The sequence below is a fragment of the Cryptomeria japonica genome, chromosome 2, assembly GCF_030272615.1.
Source record: "Cryptomeria japonica chromosome 2, Sugi_1.0, whole genome shotgun sequence".
NCBI lineage: Eukaryota > Viridiplantae > Streptophyta > Pinopsida > Cupressales > Cupressaceae > Cryptomeria > Cryptomeria japonica.
This window is the reverse complement of record NC_081406.1, coordinates 539,573,078-539,591,431: the sequence shown is the minus strand read 5'-3', so window position 1 is coordinate 539,591,431 and position 18,354 is coordinate 539,573,078. Positions and strand designations below refer to the sequence as shown.

Below are 18,354 nucleotides of genomic sequence, written 5' to 3'. Positions count from 1 at the left end.
AAAAAATTGAATTCATGGTCATGAGGAGGGAAGAGTTAATCTTCCTTGGAAAAATGAACCCCAAGCTATTTTGGAAGGAACTTCGGTCAAGAAAGAAGCAAATTGAAAACACTATTACAACATCCCAATGGTTAGATCATGCAAAGACACTTTATGAGCAAGTTTCTCAAGTTGCCTCCCCCCTTTGGTCAATACTACCACTAAGATTTTCAACATTCAAGAGAACAAGACGAGTATTAAGAAGTTGGGTGCTGGTAAAGAAAAAGACTTAGTTGAACTCTATGAAGAGTATTTAAAGTGGGTATGGAAATTCTTGCACCTCACATCACAAAAAATTTCAATAACATTATTCAACAAGGGTTCCCTGCTGATTGGACAACTAGCTTAGCAATACCTCTTTTCAAGAGTGGGGATGTCAATAATCCCTCCAATTATAGAACCATTATGATAAATTATTTGTTTGCAAATTTATTTGGCAATATGATAGAAAATAGAATCAACAAGTGGGCAGAAGAAAGTGATATACGTGCTAAAGGGCAGGAAGTTTGAGAGCAAATAATGAAGTTTTTTGTTGCTTTGTGGATTTCAAAAAGGCTTTCGACACGGTCCTTAGAGATAAGATTTGGAAAATAATGGAGGAAATAGGGGTTCCTATACATCTTAAGGCAACTGTTCATAGGTTGTATGAGGAGGTTAAAGTCAAAATTAGAACTTTGGTTGGCATCTTCGAAATTTTTAGGAGTGATATCAGGGTCAAGCAAGGGTGTCCTTTGTCCCCTATACACTCTTTGGCTTATACATTAAAAATTATGATTAATAGTTAAAGCTACAAGAAGGTGACGGTGTTCATTTGGGTGAGTTTGTTATAAGGCTCCTTTTACATGTGGATGACCTTATTTTGATTGCTAGGTCTGATCTTGGCTTACAACAACACTTACACCCTCTTGATTAGTTTTGTAGAACAGTGGGGATGCAAGTCAGCATTAGCAAGATGAAAGTGATGGTTTTCTCCAACAAAAGAAATCATAACCAACATAAGTTCTTTTTCGAAGGAAGTGTTCTTGAAGAAGTGGCAGATTACAAGTACCTCGGTATTGACTTCAACAAAAATCTATGTTGGGAAGGTTGCAAAAAGAAGAGAATGATGGGAGGTTGGAAATCATCTTATGCTTTTCAAAATAGGTGTACAGAGGTAGAATTATGGGACTAGAAGACTACCCAAACTCTCTTTGGGCTTTTAGTGCTTCCAGTTGTACTTTATGGTTGTGAAGTGTGGGCTAGCAGCACCTCTGACGTACAGTGGAAATGAATTGAGCAAATTAAAAAACGCTTGATTTCAAACAAGTTCAAACTCAAAAGTTCAGTCCCCTATGATATCATGTTGAGTGAAGTGGGGGTTACGCCTATAAAACCAATTGCTTTGGCGAGACTCATAAGTTATTTGAAAATAATTGGGCAAATGGAAGTGGGTCGATGGCCTAAGGTCATCTTTAATGACACATTATGCATAAGAAAGAAGTCTTGGATGCGACAAAAAAGAAAATGGTTTAGAAAATGGGATATATACTTGAACATGTGCCCCATAGATAATAAGGGGATCAAAGCATATGTTATGGATAAATTCCTCAAGCGTACTTGGGATAAGGAGATGGGGAGAAAGATGAAATACTATATTGAAGAATTTAACCCCTCTTGCAATCATCATCAAAAAGCGTACATAGGGGCCAATATATTGTGGAAAGCCAAAATCCTCATTGCTCAATTAAGAACTAATTCCCATCAACTCCACTGCGAAACCAAACATTGAAAAATACCAAAAGAAGCTTGGGAGGAAAGGGTGTGCATTTTTTGCACTTCAGGTAAAGTTGAAACTGAAAAGCACAAGGACAACTATGAAAACTTCTTGGAAACTAGCTCATGGGATAATTTATTCAGTAGGGGGTTTGTGGAGAAGTTAGGGTCACTCATCATCACACTACACAAGAAAAGAGTTGAAATGCAGAAGTTGGTTTGTGAAGGGATCTGTCCCATTGGCTATATTTAGCCTCGTGGATGTTAAAATAATTTCTTTCTTTCTTTCTTTCTTTCTTTATATATATATATATATATATATATATTCGATCACCTCCTATTACTTCGAGAACTGCAAAACACAACGAAAGCTTGCAATTATCCTTGCGAGCTTTCTCTCTAGTGTCGATGATCTTGGCTTGTGCAAGGACTATTGCGCAGATGCATGCCCCTTCACGGTTGGTTCAGTGCCTCCTAGCCTAGGCTATGGCAAACATTCTACTTTGTGCCCTAGGTTGGTTGAGGTCTCAATTTTTAGTTAATGCGTTGTTTCATGCCCTAACTCACCACTTGCACGATGAAAGAATGGTGGTCATCATAGCCCAAACCCTTGTTTGCAACATCATGAGGATTCAATTTTGCTACCTACTATAGGTGAATGTGGGTCTAGGGCTGATAAACCTTGATTTTTTTGTATTTTCTCCCCCTATGCATGTCTCCTCTTCAAGTAACAACAAGCAGAATGAGGGTAGTTTGCACAATTTCAAGATGACATTATTGTCTAGTGATTCAACTTTGGCTGGTGGCTCCCTATCTAGGCCACACAAGTCCGCTATTGCAATAGAAGCCCTAAACATTTCTAATCACCCAAATGGAAACCCATCCAACCCTCTCTCTTTCAGATGCTCCGATGATTTTCCAGAGATCTATATGGGCAGTTCTATATTTGATAGAGAAGAATACAAAGTCACAGTCTCATTTGTAGATTCACAAAGACATGGCTGAAACTTTGCAATCTCCATTCTTAGATCACCGAGTTTTGGAAAGATATTATGCAGGAAGAAATCAACATTTACCCCTATGTTGGGGGCTTTTTTCGTTTTTGAGTTTGAGTCTATTGAGGACAAAGAGATGGTACTCAAGGCTGGTCCTTGGTTCTTCAATGGGAATTTTCTATACATGAAACCCTGATTCCCCTCCTTCGATCCAAGATGTGACACTTTCACTTTCATATTTCTTTGGGTATGTTTACCTTATCTACCACTATGATTCTAGGAAATTGAGTCTATGAGCCACTGTTGATGGCATTAGCAAGTATCATTGTATTTAAAAGAAATAATCAATTATGAAAGCTCAACATGTGCACATTTATGTGTGGAAATGGATTTAGCTAAAGGTCTCCTTGTGGAAATCTCTCTAAAAGTAGGCACTAGAAGCTGGTGACAACCATTAGATTATAAAAAGTTTCTTTCAGATGTAGGAAGTGCTTCTTAACTGGCCATCTAACCCATCAATGTCAAAGAATACCTACTTATGCACAAAGAGGTGATGCCCTTGGTAGCATGACCACTTGGTGGATTGGGGATAAATCACACCATTTGAAAGTTTATAGATATTTTCCTATCAACGTATCAATCAAGACTTTAGTCAGAATATCACCACTTTTTGGCCCCTCACTATCCTACACATACCCATAAACCAAATTTTGGACCTTAATCATACAATAACATGTTTATTCTAGATAATAAACTTTCATAAACAATTAAATGAAGGCATCATAAGATCATTCACATCAATTGCACATGAACACCCAAATTTATACGTGGAAAACCCAAACTGGGAAAAACCACAGTGAGAACTTTCTCACAAATATGATCCACTATATAAAATGATTTACAAAAGAGGGAGCTCACTGCTCTGAACTTGTAGACCAAGGCTAATTTATCTTGGGGAAAGATACAAAAGACAACTTGCAAACCTGAAGCTAACTACAATAGGGTAAGATACAAAATTACCACTTTCAAAAATAGAATTGTATGAATAAGAGCATCTCATTATGTTGATTACAGTCTCTATTATAGCATAGTCTCTGACCTTACTCACATATTTGGACCTCCAAGTCTTCGATTCTCTGTTCTACTATCAACTGTCACCTCTGCACTGCAAACCCTTTTGATATAGAAACTACAAAACATCAACATTCTTACATCAAGTTGCATATACTCAATGTTGAATTCCACATACATATTTCACACACCTCTCTATTTATTTTCAACAAATCATCACATTTATATACCAATCTGAAACAAAACATCCTCACCAAGTTGGCCCAAAGGAAAGATTGTAATGTGTATGCATATCTCTAACCCAAGATGTACCACTAGACCAAAATATAAACACATAGAACATAAGAAGGACCTAAACAAGCAACATCGGACCAAAACAATACTTCACATGCAACCACCAGACCAAGAAATATATATTACATCCAACTCTGATAACATAACCTAACACATGTACCAATCATGTTAATTCATAAATGAAGGAATCCAGACCAAAACAAACAACACCCGGACCATAAAGATAAAGCTTCCAACTGTCCTCGCCATCAAACTAATATCAATTGCCAATGCAATCAAACCATAGAATCATTCATAGCAACCTCTAGTCCAAAAACATAACTGCAAATACTCCAACACTGTAGCTTAACTCTACTGATGTCTGGACCAGAACTTATCTAGATCGAGTAAAAACACAATGTTGTGTCACACTTTTATAAACGAAGTGGCAAACACAATTAAATTTTTTAACTTCAACCGCATAAAAATGACATTTCTAAATTTAATTTCAAAATGATGTAAACTGATCAAATGTAGAAATATTAATGAAATTTATGTCTGCTATTTTAATTTTTTTAATTTTAAATTTGATATTCAAAAACAGATTTTTTATTGCTGAAAAATGTTGAAAATCAGGGGTTCTAGTTGGTGTCACCAAACAAAATGAAAAAAAACTTATTTTTTTCTGATTTTAATTTTCCAAATAGAGGACATATATATGCAGTGTTAACAAAAAAATTAAATTTTGATGTATATTTTTCTTGTAATAATATTTTTAAGTCCAACATAGCTGAATTTGGTAGTTTTCATTCGACATCACCTATTGTCTACTAAATTTATGATTATAAAAATAAAAAAAATACCCTTTTGGAGAAAATTCTCTCATCTAGTGAAAAATATATTTTTAAAATTTTTCTAACATCATTTAAATTTTTTTTCTAATTTCTAATTAGCTTCTTTTTGAACTTTAAAAACCTACTCATAATGTTTAATTAATAAAAAATATTAAAATTAATCAAAATACTAAAAAAATATATGTCTAGATTCGTGACTTCGAGCTCTACAAAAGCGTATTTTTCTATTTTTGTAAAAAAATATTCTGCTTGAAAAAAAATTAAGCAGAAGTGAAAAGTTTTAGAAATATAGACAAAATAGGTGATTTACCTGCCACATAGGTGAGTTCGGACAAATTCAGTTAGGCCAGATTCAGTTCGGTCGGACTGAGCTCGACCAAACTATTTTGAATTGTTTAAAAAAATTATAAGCTCAAGTGCTCACAAAAATTGAGATAATATAGCCAATAGTCTGACCGAACTCTTGGCGCCATTTAGGTGCCACGCTAGTGACATGGGGCACCATGTGGCTGGTGTTAGTTCGGTCGAACTACCCCCAGTTAGCCCCAAGTGCGACACAACTTCATGTTTTTGCCCGACCACACTGTTTGACATGAATGACAATGAAGCACACATCTGTAACAACAATACCTTCTTTTAGAGTTTGAACATGAAGAAGCCACACTGGGGGCCCAGATGAAATTAGAGGGCATGGGCATTGGCATAGTGGAGAATAGTGGTTACGGTTACATAATTTGGCTTTACACCTATCAATTACATTTCCCTGTAAGTTTCCTAAGCCTTCTATACACCATATTTTGCACATGTCATGCAACCGTAGCATTCTATGAGACCATATTCTTAAGAGAATTTCATCAAACAAGACACATGCATTGTCTATGCCTACATGTCTTGGTCTATAAAGTACAAGAGCCAACAAAATAGCACAAAACTGTGAATTATTCTTTCTTTGGGATAGACCCTTTTTGTGTGGTGAAAGAGTCTACTATCCCCTAGCTAATCATCTTGGAGTGAAATCAGGATGTGATGAGTCACAAATAAGTATATAAATGAAATGGATGAATTGTGAGAATAGACAAGTATTACACTTACACTACAAATTGACGTGGCTTCGTAATCCAATTTTCTATTCCTATTGGAGACAGTGGGAGGGTGAAGGATGACTATAGAAAAAAAAGTGAACCAAATTAAAAGCATTCCAATAGCAATTCTATCCTTAATAAAATGCACAAACTCTAAAAATATAATGCCTAGATACATTTTGATGAACAAAGTTCTATAAAAGCCTACAGTAAAAGGTTAAAAACAACATAATTTTACCAAGCTACAACAACCTATGCGACAAAATCTTTGAAGGTGGAAAAGAGCCAGCTTGTGCTGTAGAATATGCGAACTGTAAAAATACTGCAATATGCTTATACGTATAATATTTCCTATTGTCACACCCCACATGTGCAACAACATGTCCTAAAATTTTGTTCAATCTTGTCTTATTTTGTTACTCTAATGTATCTAAATAAATCATGCAAAACCAATGCAACGTCTACAAATAAATAATATAAAATTTAAAACTGACTGGCAGGAACTTAGCTACCTTGCAACACTTGTTAAAATTGGAAAAGTTGAGAAAGGTGATCTTTTGGAGAGTACAAATCCATTTAGATTGCCTTCTCCTATATTGGAGAATGATACATTTTAACATTAGACACCCTAAACAGTAACTTTATGGGTACATTAACTATCGAAGAAGAATATGGAGCACACGGATCAAAATCCACATTTGGATCTTGATTTGACACTTCCTCCATATTGTTTGACCCATAATTATCAGCTAAAATTGGCCCTAATCTTGAAGATTTATGGTCTTCAAGAAGATTATGGTCCTCAAAATGCAAGACAAATAGTATTACTCTTTCTACAATTTTTTAAGAGGTAAAATATTCAAAGAATTATTTAACATTTTCCTAAATGTTTGAGCCAATTACTATTGAAAATGATATGCAAATGGACTATTCTTGAGAGTATAAAAATGACCAACATTATCACTGAATCATAGGTTGGGACCATTTTAAAACATGTGACTAACAAAAATTGGTGAAGATGATTTTGGATATAATGTAGCTTAATCAATAGCTTATATTATTGAGGTCAGACATTAGTCATTGACCATCTAAAGAGAAGACATATTTTTATTAGCTCTTTGATTTAAAATAGAGAATCCTGAAAAAAAAAATTGGCTAAACATGCCTTTCTCGGTCAGTCCAAGTGTGTGTTATGTGGAGTGGAGGTATGGTGCAGGAGCACCTTGTCGGATTTGAAGACCATTTGAGCAATGAAGGCTCTTAGACGTGTTTGTAGGTTCTTTGAATGATTTTGAGTTTTAATAAGGCCTTTCAATACCATTTGATTTGTTTTGATTAGCCATGTAAGGCTTTGATGCCATTTTTGTAGTATGAGCTTCTTAGGACCTATTTGGTCAACCATGGTCAAATGACATCCAAAATGCCCAAATGAGGCAAGCAATGTATTTTGGCTTCTACGTGGCCTATTCTTAAAGTTTATGATGTGTCCTAATAGGTTACATAAGCAAAAGTCATAGGTTGTGAAGTTTGTGCAAAGTTGTCAAGTTGGATGACAACTTTTGTTGTCAATTTGTTGTCACTTTGTAACTAATCTTCCTCCAACGACTACCTAATTCAAATTTCAATTGGAGTTGGTTGAGGAGTTTGGATAAACCTTGTTTAAATATTTGGATTTTGAGAAGAATGACAATGATGAAGTTTGGATGTAAGACAGTGACCAGATTTCAATAAACACTAAAAAATTTCCAGCTCACGTGCAGTATAAACCATTTATTTGGATAGGAATATGAATTTATGTTCTTTTAGTTTTTATTTGGTCAACAAATACTGAATAACAAGCGAGATATCTGCATTTTGGTGACAGGCGGTCTGAAAACCCTCCAAAACCAGGGTTTCTAGAGAAATGGACCTTCTTAACCCCACATTGCTCTGGCCAAATTGGCTCAAAATATGAGGAATGGAAGGGTAGATAATTTAATTTAATATTATTGAATTTTTTGAGTGGGTTGTTGAACTGGTGGAGTTTGGGATCAAGCCCTAGGCTAGGCATTCCCATGTGACTAGCCTATTTTGGCTGCTAAAAAATGTACAAAGGTAAAACCAAGCATGCTAGACCCTATATGACCATGAATTTGTTGTTTTTGGATGTGTGAAGACCTATTCCATCCACTGGTGTCTTTGGATCAGGTCTTTGGAGTGTGGTTGCTTTGTAAAAGTGGCCTAAAAGCCCTTCTAGCCCTCCTATATCAATAGCGTTTGACCCAGTCAATGCAAGAGTTGGGCTCTAAGTTTTGGAAGAGTTTTGTTTCATCATTGGAGTCATAAAAAAATGTCAAGAGTCTATGGTATAATTAGGAGTATTTCTGGGTTTTGCCTCAAAAGTTCAAAATGGGGCTACTAGGAGTAGGCGCCTTGTAGAGGGCAATCATCTTGATTGCATCTGTACAAACAAAAGGGTGTTTTTTTGGTTGTAGTCAATGTTCCTAGGGCTAGAAAAAAGGTTATATAGGGTCCATACATATTTTGCAATGTTGGTTGTCTTATAAACCAGGTTAGCCATAGGTGGCTACATTACAGTTGGTGTCAAGACTAGACTTGATGTGAGAAGTTGTATCTCCATGAGTTGTTCATGGATAAAATGGGATCCCATTGAGAAAATGGGAGTGTAGAGAAGTCCTTTCATGTTTCTATCAATATTTTCAAAGAATCCATGTGAATGTTGAGACCTTGATTGAGGGTCTAGTGGATTGAGTTTGTGTGAGAAGCCTTTGCTCCTTGGGGCTCTACATCATATTGGTATCAAAGAAAGTCTGATCATTGGGAGGAAATTTTTTGGTCCACATCAGCAGAAGAGAGCCAAGCAGAGGCTAGCATAATGCCTCCAAAGGGAATGTTTGCAGAGGTGGCTAAGAAATTCCAAGAGATGGAAGAGATGATCAAGACTGGGGTCAAGGAGGCACTCAAGACTGAACTAAAGGAATTGAAGAAAGGAAAAGGGCCAAGGGAGGAGACTAATGAAGAAGGAGAACAAGAGCATGAAGATGAAGAACCCCAAAGGTAGGAGCCAAAGATACCTTTTGATCAGAGACTGTTCCTTGAAGCCCTCAAAACAATACGCAAAGACTCTTCTGAGGCCAAGATGGAGATTCCTACCTATAGTGGGAAGATGAATGTTGAGGAACTTGTAGATTGGATAGATGACCTGAATAATTATTTTGAGTACAAGGAAGTGGCTGAGGAGAAGAAGGCGAAGTTTGCAAAGACCAAACTAAAGGGTGCTTCCTTAACCTGGTGGAACTATAGTCAAGGTGAAAGGGTGAAGATGGGCAAGAGTGATTCATTCTTGGGACAAGATGATGTCCAAACTCAAGGCCCAATTCATGCCTGCTGATTATGAAGTGATTATGAAGTGCAGTTGTATAGGAGAATGCAAAACCTGAAGCAGAAGGACTTGGATGTGGCTTCCTACGTAGAGGAACTCCACAAATTGAGTTTGAGATTAGGGAAACGTAAATATGAAAAGGAGAAGGTTGCTAGGTACTTGAATGGGATCAAGTTCAACATTCAAGATGAAATGAGTCTCATGACTCCTAAAACTGTATATGAATGCTTTCAAATGGCTTTAAGGGCGAAAGATAACTTGAGAAGAAAAAGTGAACAACATGGTAGGGGAAGAAGAGGCAAGAATTATATAGGAAAGGAAATTTTTTGGGGAAGAGGACAATCTTAGAAACCTCAAGGTGAGTCTAACCAACAAGAAAAAAGTGGAGGCTCGGGTTCAAGAGGAGGCTCTAGAGGAAGAAGACCCAATAGAAGGGGTAGATTTGGTGGACCAAGGAGAGGTCCTAGTGTCTTCACTCGAAGATGCTTCAATTGCAACCAAGTAGGGCACACTGCAAGTAAGTGTCCTAAGAAAGCCTCAAACTCTCATGAAGGAGAGAGAAGGAACCAGTTTATTCAAGAAGATAATTACCAAAGTGTCAATTCTCCAATTGGAAGTGCAACCCCAACCCATGATGGAGAAAGCATGATGATGAGAAGAACCATGTTGAAGGTGCCTCAAGTGAAAGAACCCTCTCAAAGGAAGACATTATTCAGAACCATGTGCAAGGCCTATGGTAAGCTATGCAAGGTAATTGTTGATTTAGGTTCTACTGAAAATTTGGTTTCCACATAAATGGTAGACAAATTGAAGTTGAAAATATTACCTCATGTTAACCCCTATAAGGTGTCATGGGTGAATAAGGGGTAGTAGGTCTTAGTAGATGAACAATCTTGGGTAGAATTTGAGATAGGAGAGTATAAGGACAAAATATTGTGTGATGTGATCCCCATGGATGCTTGCCATCTGTTGTTAGGACGTCTATGGAAATATGATGTACAATCCCAACATGATGGGAAAACAAACTCCTTTCTCATAACCAAAAATGGGAGAAAATTCAAGATGGGTCCTTTATAGGATGAGGGTGTAGATAAGAACATTGGGTCAAGTGTCATGTTACTGAGTGGAAAAGAGTTCTTAGACACCCTAAAGGAGGAAGGAACTCCTAGGTATTATCTGATTTTGAAGCCCAAAAACAATCCTAATGTGTATAGCAATGGTAGGGAAGAAGTTCTCAAGGAGGTGCAAAAATTGTTGGACAAGTATAAGAGAATAATGGTGGAGGAAATGCCTAACACTTTACCACCCATTAGGGACATAAGCCTTCTTATTGACTTCATACCAGGTTCTACTTTTCCAAACAAACCGGCCTATAAGATGACTCCATCTTAGAATGAGGAGATTACCAAGAAAGTGCAAGAATTGTTGGATAAGGGGTGGGTGAGAAAGAATCTCAGTCCATGTGTTGTCCCAACAGTCCTAACACCTAAAAAGGATGGTAAATGGAGAGTATGTACTAATTCTAGGGCCATCAATAGGATTACCATAAGATATAGGTTTCCTATGCCTAGAATTGAAGACTTAATGGATTGTTTGGGAGGGGCTTGTTACTACTCCAAAATTGATCTCAAGAGTGGGTATCATCAAATCATAATAAGGCAAGGAGATGAATGGAACATAGCCTTCAAGACAAATGAAGGTCTTTATGAGTGGATGGTGATGCCTTTTGGGCTATCCAATGCTCCAAGCACCTTTATGTGCCTCATGAATGAGGTATTGAAGGACTTCATTGGTAATTTTTTTTGTTGTTTATCTTGATGATATTCTTGTGTTTAGCAGGACAAAGGAGGAGCATTTGAAGCACTTGAACTTGGTTTTGAAGAAGTTGCATGATGGAAATTTGATGATCAACATGGAGAAGAGTGTCTTCATTAAGGAGGAGCTTGTCTACCTTGGTTTTGTAATCTCCAAGGGGGATTTGAAGATGGATCCAGGAAAGGTGGAGGCTATCTTGTCATGACCAACACCCAAGACAATAAGTGATGTGAGGAGTTTCCATGGATTGGAAACATTTTATAAAAAGTTCATCAAAAACTTCAGTCATATATGTGCACCTATCCTAGACACAATCAAGGGAGGTAAAAAATGTAAGTTTTCTTGGACACGTGAATAAAATGAATCTTTTAAGTATCTAAAAAAGAGAGTATCACAACAACCTATTCTTGTTTTGCTTGATTTTAAAAAGTTGTTCACAGTGGAGTGTGATGCTAGTAATCTTGCCATAGGGGCTATCTTGGGTCAAGAGGGCAGACCAGTGGCTTTCTTTAGTGAGAAACTCAATGATGCTAAAAGGAAGTATTCTACATATGATTTGGAGTTGTATGCAATGGTACAAGCCTTAAAGAAATCATGACATTACTTTTTACCTAAAGAATTCATTGTGTATACTAACAATCATGCTCTTAGTTTTCTGAATGGACAAGAGAAACTTAGTCACAAGCATATGAAGTGAATTGAACATCTTCAAGCCTACACATTCACCATCAAACACAAGAAAGGGCAGGCCAATAAAGTGGCAGATGCATTGAGTAGAAGGGTGTGCATGGTGCAATAAATTCAATTGCAAAGTGTGGGAATTGATTCCCTCAAGCAAATGTTCAAGGATGATGAAGATTTCAGTGAGATATATGAGGTTTGCACTCAACTTTCAGATTCTTACCATTTTGATTTTTTTAAGTTTTTGTTGCAGTAGGGGTTGTTGTTCAAAGGAATTCAGTTGTGTATCCCTAGATGCTCCATGAGGGAGAACATTATCAAGGAGAAACATTGTGGCAGTTTGGGAAGTCACTTTGGGCTTGATAAAACCTTGGAACAAGTGAAGAGGTATTATTTTTGGCCAAAGTTGCAATCAGATGTCAAAAATTTTGTTGAAAGTTGCAACATATGCCAAAGTTCTAAGGGAACATCATCAAATGCAGGTTTATATCAACCACTCCCTATTCCTAACAGGCCATGGGAGAGTATCAACATGGATTTTATTTTGGGTCTTCCTAGGACTCAAAGAGGTTTTGACAACATTTTTGTTGCAGTAGACAGGTTTAGTAAGATGGCTCACTTTTTGCCATGTAAATGTACAAATGATGCTTCCCACATTGCTGGCTTATTCTTCAAAAAAATGTTAGAATCCATGGTTTGCCTCTAAACATTGTGACTGACAGGGACTTTAAGTTTGTGGGGCACTTTTGGTGTACATTGTGGAAGAAGTTGGGGACTCAATTTTCCTTCATATGAGCCTATCACCCTCAAACTGATGGCCAAACTGAGGTAGTGAATAGATCATTGAGAAATTTTCTTAGATGTCTCACAAAGAAGCATGGAGAAGCTTGGGATATGATCATCCCTAAAGCTGAATTTGCTTATAATGATTCTGTCAATAGAAGCACAGGCAGAAGTCCTTTTGAGGTTGTATATGGGATTCATCCAAGAGGCATTCTAGAACTAAGAGATCTACAAGGAGTGGAGAGGAGAAGTACTCAGAGAGAAGACTTTGCAGTGGCTATGAAAGACATTCATGATAGAGTAAGAGAAACTGTCCAAAAGAACACCGAGAAGTACAAAGAGAAGGCCAATGAAAAGAAGAGGGATGTGCAGTATAAGGTGGGAGATTTGGTGATGGCATGCTTGAAGAAATAGAGACTTCTAAAGGGGAATCCAACTAAGTTGCTTATGAAAAAGATTTCTCCTTGTAGGATTGTGCATAAGTTTGGTCCTAATGCCTATGCGATTGAACTTCCTCAAGGCTTAGGAATATCACCCATTTTCAATGTTTCAGATTTGTTTCCTTACAAAGGTGATGTTGCAAGTTCAGATGCAGGTTCGCAATCAGAAGGAGATGAAGGTTGCGTCAAGGATCTACCACCTAGCCAACCATTGAAGTTGGAGATCATCTTGGACACAAAGGTGGTTAGAAAGACTAGAAAGAAGACTTATAAGGAATACCTTGTCAAGTGGAGTGGTCTACCTGATGAAGATGCCACATGGATGACAGAAGATGACTTTGAAAAGCATGGACAATGTGTTGCAGACCTCATTCCTCAAGAGACTTGAATTTTCTATGCCCCCCGAGAGTATGGTGCAGGAGCACCTTGCAGGATTTGAAGACCTTTTGAGCAATGAAATCTCTTAGAAGTGCTTGCAAGTTCTTTGAATGTTTTTGAGTTGTAATAAGGTCTTTCAAGACCATTTGAGTTGTTTTGATTAGCCATGCAAGGTTTTGATGCCATTTTTGTAGTATGAGCTTCTTAAGACCTATTTGGTTAACCATGGTCACAAGACATCCAAAATGCTAAATGAGGCGACCAACATATTTTGGCTTCTATGTGGCCTATTTATAAGGTTTATGATGTGTCCTAATAGTTTACTAAGAAATTTGCTTTGCCAAATATCTTAACATTGAAATAAAACCAAAGTAATCACAAATAAATAGAAATATATGTTTAATATTATAATAAAAAAAATTAACTAAAACAAGTGCTTGTCAAATCTATAGCCCATAGTTTGGGTTCCATGTTTTGAACATTTTAAATATAGAATTTTTCATACAAATAACGACTGTGAAAAGATTGACATAAGGTCCTCCTCTTATTAACTCAGATGCAATACATATTATTCCATGATGAATCATGAAGTTTGTTTCAAAATTTTCATACAATTCTATCTAGCAATATTTTAATATAGAAATAAAACTCTTCTTACTATATAGATTGAACCATAACATTCTAGCTATAGATTTTCAAAGGGAGGATTGCATAAAAGGAGGAGCTTCTTGCCCTATGGCCTGTGCCAATTCTACCTGAAATGTTCGCATGGCTTTAGAGGGCAAACAAACAGGGACCAATATTCCTTCAGTTCCATCATTGTTTCGATGACGAATGAAAAAGCTAGAGATGCCTTGCACAACTCCCAACCCACCTTTAGCATTTCCGCCATAAATCGCCTTACCCCACCCAAAATCCACATCTCCAAACCCAATCTTAGTCACATCAGAAACCACAAAACTCCCCACCTCAGTAAAATGTGGCCGACCCTTGACCTCCATCAAGTCTATCACTGACCGCATGTATTCATTGTTAACGATAATTTTGGCCTTGTTAATTAACTCCACTGCATAGGACAAGGGTCTGTTCACCAACACTCCGGCTGTGGTCTTAGCACAGGCAAGGCTGATTAAGTTGCCATAGTAGCCATGTGAAAGTGGAGGTTCAATTTTGGAGCGAGCGTTTAATGTGAATATCAACCTTACCTCTTGATCCGCTACCATGTTGAGAGCTCTAGTTCTCAAACGCCAAATGCACCCTGATAATAACTCGAAAGTTGAAATTTTCCTAGGTACTTGTCTTTTCAAGGATGCGATTTCCTTGGGCCCAAAGTAGAAGGAAGTGTGGGTCATGTCATTTATAGATATGATCTGCCCTGGGACTTGATCATATTCATAGAGAGGGAAGGTTATTGAGGGTTTCAGGCGAGGTTTTAGGACGTCTCTTTTCCATACTGGAGGAATTGACGGACCGCTTGCTCCCATGGCCATTTCGCCCAAAGTTGTCATGAACTGGAACAGTCCAGTCGCATCTGTCATGCAATGGTTCATCAACAAGGCAAATATAAAGCCTTTACATTTCAAACGTGTTACCTACAAATTCATCACAAATATACAAAATTGTAAGAAATTGGATCTCCAATTATTATCCATATCTTTTAACGACTCAACAACCCTATCTACACCAAGATGCTAACACTACTCAATTTTGAAACCAAGAACAAATATATGATTAAAAACCCAAGATTTAGAAACCTGAATGAGAAGAAGGGGAGAGTTGATGACAGTCTGAGGGCTGAGAATGTCATGCAGCAGCTCATCCCAACCAGGAATCGGCAGCTGAATATCTCCAAACTCAGGCAGAGTAACATCTGCATCTGCTTCCACAAACAAAATTCCTTGGCCTGTACATTCCACTACCAGCTTCCCACCAGCCGCCTCTCTCAGCCTTCCAGCAAAAGGGTAATAATGCACCAGAACCTTTCCCAGAGCTTCTCTGATAACTTTAGCAGGATCTTGATACTCTTTCAGAATGTTATGCTTATAAAACTGAACAACAGGGAAGTGAAATCTGAGCCCTGCTTGATCATCAATGTTGGAAAGATACAGTATTTCCCTTGGAGTTGGCAAAGAAGGACCCACAAGCACGGCTTCCTGCCTTTTCACATTGAACTTGAGAGCAGCCATTAATTGAACAGAGCTTACGAAACTGCAGAAACAGAGCTTATGTGAACAAAGCTTTTAAGTTTTGCTGTAACAAAACGGAGAAGGATTCATAAGTGTGGAGGAATTTTGCAAAGCTAGTGCATATATATAGAAATTTTGGTTCCTGATTTGAACTTCTCTGGTTTTCTAAGCTCGTATAATTTGGTGGGCAACTTCCATTGTAATTGGACAACTACATTTTTTGGTAGCGAGGAAAATGTTGGAGTTTTGTCGTGCCGTATTTAAAATATACACTTTACGTATATTAGGCGCTAATTTCTCGGCACCAAAGGTTAAGGTGCTAAAATCACCTAATTAGTGGTTTGGGGAGGGGGGAGTTCCTAATTCTTAGGTCATGTGGAGTTCATTGGACATACTTGTATTTTTTAAAAATTAAGTAAAATTCAGGGAAATATCAATTTAGAGATATTTTTTCTATAGAAATTAAAAATAAAGTGATCTAATATATTATAAATTGTTTTTTATAGTTTGTTTCTTATTAGAATGTAGCAAAAATAAATTAAGAGAGTGCTTACTTAAACATTGTCAATACAAATTCTTTACTCCAAGATCAATTGAATAGATATAGATATATAGAAGATATAGATATATAGAGATATATATAACCAATAGTCTCTTATAAATTGAGACTATATGGATTTGGCTCTTCAAGAGGAAATAAATGAATATATATTATTTATATATATTTTTAATGAAGTACAAAAAAAAAGTTTACAACATAAATATATCCAAACTACTTAGAAAACATAAAACATATATATATATATATACTTAAGATGAATGTTTTTAAAAATTGAAAACATAAAACTACATAAATTGTTTTAAACTAAAAATAAAATATTAATTTAAAAATGCTAATAAATTGTTTAATATAAAAATAAAATATTAATTTAAAAATGTTAATAAATTGTTTGAAATCTCTATTAAAGTTATTGCTAAAAAAATATGGCTTAATAGTTTTATTTGGCTTCAACTTTCTTATTTGCTTGCAAATGCAAAAATGTATCCACAATTCTGTATAACATAGCTTAACTTTGCAGTAAAGGTTCTATGTATGAAGTATTTTAAGCCATGGTCTCCATGTACTTTGTCAATATAGAAATTTTCTTTGAATTTTGTAATATATACTTTACCTCTACAAAAATGTTCCATGAATACCATGGCCTGCATATTTTGTTAATATAAAACTTGTATTACACAAATACATTATACATTATAAACAAGAGATGCGATGTAGCCAGAGTCCCTGGCCTCCATATTCTGTCAATATATAAAACATGTATTACACAAATACATTATACATTATAAACAAGAGTCACGATGCAACAGAGTCCCTGCCTTTGCCAGATACATTATACATTATACATTATACATTATAAATAAGAGTTGTGATGCAGCCATAGTCCCCGCCTTTTCCAAAATTAGGATATTTGTTCTTTAGAATAATTGAGTGATACAATGATATCAAGAAATAGTTGATTGTAATGTAGGAAATAGCTGTTTGCAATGTAAGAAATATAAAGTTCAATAAGTGATTTCATTAACTATTAATTTGATGAACCTTCTCTTCAATAATCAGGCAACAGTGTGATGCCCATTGGGGGGCATAGTCTCTTTGAGCAGCTTCTTGCAAGACCTTCAAATATAGCCTACCTTGCAATGGAGTTGTCTAACACTTCGAGTTCATATCCAAAAATATATTCTTGTTGTAGCTATTTGTCCTATATCCTGGCTTGATTTTCAAAAGTTCATATCAATACTAATTTAATCCTTACCATTCCTTTGATTATTATTCCATGAATGTTGTATTACTTGTGGCTAAAATATTTTGGCAAAAATAAATCTTTAAAATGTGGAAAATTCTTGTAATGGGTTGTAACTTCTCTCTATAGTTAGCTAAGGGTGAAATCCTGGTATCTTTTTTGGTATCTTTTCTATTTGCTTTGCTAGTTGTCCTGTTTGTAGCTACATTAACAAAAGAAATATATTAAGAATATTGAAACATCCACATGACACACACATAAATGGATATACCATATGTTTCACATATTCATATCTACCTGCAATTGTAAGTCTAGTAGTTCCTGTTCATGTACTTTTGACTGCCAATTATAGTTTTTCTCTTGACTTTTTTTGTAAGGCTATACTAGTATTGTCTTTAATGACATGTTTAGGAATATTGTTGTTATATGAGGTCTCTCTGCAAGAAGTTTTCTCTTGAGCTTTTTGTAAGGCTATACTAGTATTGTCTTCAATGACATGTTTAGAAATATTGTTGTTGTATGAGGTCTCTCGACAAGAAGAGTGCAACTTTGAACGTATTGCATATAATGTTTTAAAAAATAATAATAATCCTTGAAGCTGCATCAATTGCCTAGTCTTTAATCTGACTTCCTCTTATCTTAATCCAACCCATTGGAAAAATGCAAATGCATCTAATTTAACGTTTTTCTAAGCTAAGTACTAGTGCAGTGCGGACTAATTCTGGTATTATTCAATGGTCTAGATGGCCACAAATAATGTCTTCTAAATTATCAATAATAACAATAGCAATGCCTTGGAATTTTAGAGATTATAATTCATA

At 36.2% G+C, this 18,354-nt stretch overlaps 1 protein-coding gene across 1 annotated transcript; it reads right to left on the bottom strand.

Annotated features, from left to right (window-relative positions):
- Window positions 1–14,053: 14,053 nt before the first annotated feature.
- LOC131066758 (benzyl alcohol O-benzoyltransferase) lies at window positions 14,054–15,969 on the bottom strand. The gene is made up of 2 exons (XM_059216924.1): window positions 15,300–15,969; window positions 14,054–15,137 (listed from the first exon to the last, which is right to left on the bottom strand). Exons 1-2 carry the CDS (start codon window positions 15,729–15,731, stop codon window positions 14,241–14,243), a joined length of 1,329 nt encoding a protein of 442 aa, XP_059072907.1. The 5' UTR covers window positions 15,732–15,969; the 3' UTR covers window positions 14,054–14,240.
- Between the last annotated feature and the right edge of the window lie 2,385 nt (window positions 15,970–18,354).